Raw genomic sequence first — 5,997 nt, 5'->3', positions numbered from 1 at the left:
AGGACTCAAGACACTAGGGCTAATAGTCCAGGCCCTTTGCAGTTCAGACTGGTTAATAAAACCGCTCCTAGCAACCACACATGAAGATGTCTTCATGTCTTGTACATCCTCAAAAATACAAGTAATTTACAGCTGTGCTTACTCTCTTAAAAATATGCACTGCACTTTAAAATCAAGGAAAGCCATTTTCAAAGGCTTTCCCCAAGGTATAAAATATGACAATAGGCGACACAATACCTTCCCACTCAACCCATCCCAAATGAATCCCCAGCCAAGCAAGGCGAGAACCGCCGTTCAGATCCTTCAACTCCTTATATTGCACTTTCCCCATCAATATTAAATATGTATGTTCACCACGGCACCTCACCCCACACACCCAAGCCATGCCATCCAAGTGCTTCACTAAGTTCCACCCGAGACCTAGTATGAGTCAATGCTTCAGTCTAGATTGAAGTTACTTCCCCAAAGTTTATTTACCCAGCATGCCCAACATTTAAGCATATAAAACTTTGAGACAGGCTCACTACACAGTTCTGGCATCAAACGAGTACAGCACTTCACCCAGCAAAACTTTTCGTTTTTTATATTTTTCGAGACAGCCTTGGTTGCCCTGAAACTCACTCTTGTAGACCAGGCTGGCCTAGTCAGAGATCCATCTGCCTCTGCCTCCCCTTTAGTCCCTCTGTTGGATTGCCACCACCTGGTGACAACTTATCTTCTAAACATATGCATTTGCCCAATACTGACCACTATATAGAATTCCCTTCCACTCTGAAAATGCCAGACAACTCCCACTACCTTAAATACAGGGAAAACTTTTAGGACAGTTCTGGTGAAAAAAAAAAAAAAAATACAAGAGCACAAATCCACTTTTATTTATTTACTTTTCATTGGTTTAAATCCGGGATGGGTACAGCATCTGGGGAAAAAAACAAAAACATTAGGTGAATATTGTGTACATCACTGAACACACAGTAAGGATCAATATATCCCATTATCCTATTACTCATCCCCAAAATGAACTTGGTCTACATCCTGATAGTAAGGAAGTTTAGTTTGAACAGCACCTGGTATTTAGGAAACATGTGTAGGCACCAACACTCAACATGTTCACCTAGCTGTGCTAAATCCATCTTCAATGGCCTTTCACCTCATTTTGAGATAGGCTGCTCTCAAAGAGAACCCATAGTTCACTGACACAGGAAGACACTGGGTCTTCCTGCCAGACCCAGTGCTGGCATTTCAGACATACTGCTGTGTCTGACTATTTTGAGTCTTCTGGGGAAAGAACTTAGGACTTCATTCTTAGCTTTTACTAAGCCATCTCCCCAGTCACAAGGACCAGTGCCCCTCCCATACTTAAGCACAAGGTGTTAATCAGGCTTCTGAACTGAGCTATCATCCCCAGCCCAATTCTCAAGGGATGGTGAAATGGTTCAGTAGGCAGAGGCACTTGACACCAAGCCTGGCCATGTGAGCTCCATGTTTTTGAACTGCCATGTTGAAGAGCTGACCCCCCAATTATCCTTTGATCTTCACATACTGCATACCCACACATAAACATAAATGTAAAATAATAGCCCGAAAATGTAAGAATTAAGCCGGGCGGTGGTGGCGCACGCCTTTAATCTCAGCACTCAGGAGGCAGAGGCAGGTGGATCTCTGGGAGTTCGAGGCCAGCCTGGTCTACAAGAGCTAGTTCCGGGACAGGCACCAAAGCTACAGAAACCCTGCCTCGAAAAACCAAAAAAGAAAAAAAAATGTAAGAATTAATGTAAGGTATGCTGGCACTCAGTCTAACATTGCCACCATGTTAGTGTACTACAAATGGACCCTAACTAAAAGGAACAATTGACAAAAATCTTTTTGTTTTTCTGCATAATAGCCCTAGCTGTCCTAGAACTGGCTCTGTAGACCAGGCTGGTCTCGAACTCAGAGATCCTTCTGCCTCTGCCTCCTGAGTGCTGGGATTAAAGGCGTGCACGACCAAGGCCCAGCTTTCTTTTTCGTTTTGGAGACAGGGTTTCTCTGTGTAACAGGCCTGGTTGTCCTGAAACTTACTCAGAGATCGGTCTGCCTCTCTCTGCCTCTGGGATTAAAGGTGTGCACTATCACACCTCGCTAAATAAATATCTTAAATCTACAACCAGAGCCCATGCCCTGAGACCTAGAATGAGCATGCTTTCCACACATTTTGCCAAAACTGACATGACAGACATGGTAAACCATATAGCATCCTCCCACTGGCCCCCAACATGTATGAGGAGCCTGATAGCAATGGCCTGCAATCCCATGGACTTGGGAGGCAGGCTGAGGCAGGAAGTCTTTTAAGTTTAAGGCCTGCCTAGGCTAGGGTGCAGTTCAAGACCAGCCTGCTCAGTTAAACCTTGTCTCAAAATTAAATAAAAAAGATTAACCTTGTCTATATAACAAGCGCCAGGCCAACCAGAACTACAGTGAGACCTGTCTCCAAGACACGACCTTAAGCCCGTCCAAAACATCCCCCTGCCAGCTAGCTTTAGCAAAATCGGAGACTCATAATTCATCCGAGCGCCCGCTTTCACTTTGCTTTACTCTACCAACAACCAGATGCTCCATAACTTTTCACTTAAGTGACATTCACACAAGGTTTACACTCACAAAAATCTTTAGTGGTAGGTATAAGGTTCACCCCTCAAACTGACTCTGAGGCATCAAAAGGCAAAGAAAAAAAACCCAAACATTTGTTTTGTTATCTGTACTCACCACACGGATTCTGTGTCCAATGGCTTTTGCAGGAAGGTTGCTTCGGAATTTGGCACGGACCATGCTACTGTTTCCATGGGCCCGAGTTACTTTCCCCCAGATCACTCTGGTTTTGTTTGGTTTGCCTCCAGGTGTCACTGTTTTGCTAGTTATGGGAGACAAGAAGCACAAGAGCTCAGCGCCAATGCAATCTGACACAAGCTCACTAATTCCCTAGGAGCCTCGGGCTTTCAAGATTTCCACACACAATTCCATAAGAAATTAAAAACACCAAACAATTTTCCTAAGATCATAACCACTAAAGACTGCGTGTGCTAAATACATGAAAAGCTTGGAAAGACACGGGACAAAGCCTAATTGGGATAAAAGAAACAAGTGGAGCCTTAGATGCACAGTTTATCAGAGGTCTGGAGTCCTGAGACTCAAAGGCAGCCCCACTCTGCCTCCCAAGTGCTGGGATTAAAGGCACACACCACTGAGGCCTTCTGTTCACTTCCAAGTAGGAAAAGAGAGACAAGAGAACCCGTGCACTATCCATTTTAAAACACACAAAATAGCCCGAGGGACGAGTATGAATCGAAATACATGTAAAAGTATTCAGAGCAAAACGAAAAGTATTAACAGCTGTAGTCTTTAACCACGTTAGCGCCGATGCTGCCTAAACCCAATACGACCGGCCAAAAGGTGCCTCTCCAACTTCCTGTTCTTCATGCCCTGCCTCTAAGCAGAATCAACAACAGCAGCAAATTTTCACTACTGCGTCTACTTTTCCAGTAGGAAATCAAGTCATCAAGCACACTTACTTCTTTGCTTTATACACATAAGCGCATCTCTTGCCCAAGTAGAATTCAGTTTCATCTCGGGCATAAACGCCTTCAATTTTAAGGAGAGCCGTGTGCTCTCTCTGGTTCCGGAGACCTCGCTTATAGCCAGCAAAAGTGGCCTTGCACCACAGCCTGGGACACACAAGGAGAGTATTGTCAATAAACGTTGCGTCTTTCCATTTAACTTTAGCAAACCGCCACGACTTGCTTTAAGTAACCCCGACTCAAGCTCTCTACAGCAACATCTTCTTCCCCTCCCAAATTATTTTAAATTTAAGGTTTTTAAAAAAAAGGAAAACCCAACTATACTGAGTCGCATACCTTCCAGACATACTGTCCTTTAGAGTCCGGTTCCCAGCAGGCCTGAAAGCAAACAAGATCTCACATTAGAGCCACGGAGCGCGTTCCCACCTGTCACCTCCTGATCGCGAGCACGCGGGATGAACCCGGAAACATTCCAAGTACTGGGACCTCTTAACTCGACCACGCATCTACAGGAGCAGAGCCTGGCGAAATACTGTTGACTTCTGAAAATGAATGACAACTTTCGACTCCGAAACGCGGGCAAACGCCACTTGTGGGGAAGACTCGCTGAAGTCCTAACTTCTAGAAACTCCGCCCGGAACCCAGAGGCAAAACTCCGCCGAGCGCATAGGGCACCCACGCCAAGGCCCGGCTGAGCGAGGAGAGCAGCTCCAGGACCCCAGCTCCCGGTAAACCAGGACGGGAGAAGCGAACCCGCTCACTCCTCGCAGAGGACCAACCGGGACCGGACAACTCTCCTCCCCAACACCATCAGCCCCTCATCCCCTCCATCCCGCCCTCCCTCTCCCTGGAAGCCCCAGAAACCGATGGCGGGCAGGGTCTCCGAGATGCAGGGGTGTCTCGGTGAGAGATGCGGATGAACCCACCCCAAAAACCGGACCCCAAAGCGCAGCAGCACGAACTGTCCTCACCTCCACAGGCGCCAAGATGGCCGAAAGAGGAAGGCAAGGCCCGCCGCGCGGCCTTGTGGGAGGCTCGCCCCGCCCCTCGCCGCGCTTAGGCCGCTTGGGCTCCGCCGGAAAACCGGGGTCAGGGAGAAGCTCGACTCGGACAAGCCGCGTTCAGGAACCTTACACTCTTTTGCTGTTCTTTCATCTTTGTAAGCGGCAACACGTATTACTTCAAAAAAAAAAAAGGCAAAATTGTAGTCGACTAAGAAAAAGGCAAAGGTCCTACCAAAAATGGGGGCGGGGAGGCTTGCGCGTTGCCATAGCTACGCCTTAGTTTGGGTCCCGCCTCCTGCCGGGCTGCTAGAAAGGTGAGGAAAAGCAATGGGTTTTTTTTTTTTTTGCTTTTGTTTTTTCCCTCTTCCCAGAATGAAGACTGGGATCCTATCATAGAGGAAAGAAAAATCTGGAGCACGAAGGCGGGGGAAACTCTCCCTTTTCTTTGCTCTTTTCTTATCTCCCATCTAAACTTTATCTTTCAAGAAACGAACAGGGCGGGCTGGAGAAGATGGCTCTGCCCTTAAAGGCTAGGCTTAACCAAAAATATAAGAGACAAACAGGGCATGGTAACCCTTGCCAGTTGATCTCAGCACTCACTCGGGAGGCTCAGGTAGGAGAATCCCGTGACAAATTCGAGGCCAGGCTGAGCTAGATAGCAAGGTCCCATTTTAAACTACAGCAAAGCACGGGTCGTGTGTGTTGCTTGCTTGTAATCCCAGTATTCTGGATGCTCAAGCAGGAGAATAGAAGTTCAAAAGCCATCGCCAGCTACATCGGGACTGCAAGGCGGCCTGAGCTATGTGAGACCCCTTCTTAAAAGGGTGGAGAGGAAGCGGACAAAATGAGAGATATTTTCACTCTTCCGTTCTTTGCTTGACTTGTCAGGTGAGGATGAATTTAGTAGACTCAGATTCACATTTCCTAACGACTGTGCATTAGTTGGGGGCTGATTATTCATTAATTCAGCAAGTAATTCACTGTATGACTGCCACTATGGAGACCGGTGTAGGCTTGAGGGCACTGCAGTAAACACTTCTCCCTCTTGCAGCCCACATGGAGGAGCAAACTGAGCACACAGGCTCTTGTGTCTGTAATTCCTGCACTTGGAAGGCTGAAGTATGAAGATCGCTTTGTGTTTCAGGCCAGAGGTACATAATCTGTACAATGATATCCTAGGCTACAGAGTAAAACCCTCCATCTCACTCCTGCCCCCCACAAAAAAACCCAAGACAACAAGCAGACAGAAAAAAAAGAGAAAGATGGGAGAGGCACACACCTTTAATCCCAATGTTATGCTTTAGATAAAACGCTACAGTTCCCCTAGGAGGGAGCCACACTGGCGGGTGAGAGACAGAGACAGATAGGTGTGCCATTACAGAGTGAGGTTGGATATTTATTTAGTAGGTTATAGAAGGAAAAGAGGAGAGGGAGGGAGA

The 5,997-nt window shown here is 46.9% G+C and overlaps 1 protein-coding gene across 1 annotated transcript; it reads right to left on the bottom strand.

Annotated features, from left to right (window-relative positions):
- Nucleotides 1-851: 851 nt before the first annotated feature.
- On the bottom strand, nucleotides 852-3,932 carry LOC101985657 (60S ribosomal protein L35a). The gene is made up of 4 exons (XM_026783589.1): nucleotides 3,891-3,932; nucleotides 3,549-3,701; nucleotides 2,746-2,890; nucleotides 852-919 (listed from the first exon to the last, which is right to left on the bottom strand). The coding sequence occupies exons 1-4, from the start codon at nucleotides 3,899-3,901 to the stop codon at nucleotides 896-898; spliced, it is 333 nt and encodes a 110-aa protein (XP_026639390.1). The 5' UTR covers nucleotides 3,902-3,932; the 3' UTR covers nucleotides 852-895.
- Nucleotides 3,933-5,997: the final 2,065 nt, after the last annotated feature.

This window comes from Microtus ochrogaster, chromosome 2, assembly GCF_000317375.1.
Source record: "Microtus ochrogaster isolate Prairie Vole_2 chromosome 2, MicOch1.0, whole genome shotgun sequence".
NCBI classification, from domain to species: Eukaryota; Metazoa; Chordata; class Mammalia; order Rodentia; family Cricetidae; genus Microtus; species Microtus ochrogaster.
This window is presented reverse-complemented; position numbering and strand designations above follow the sequence as displayed.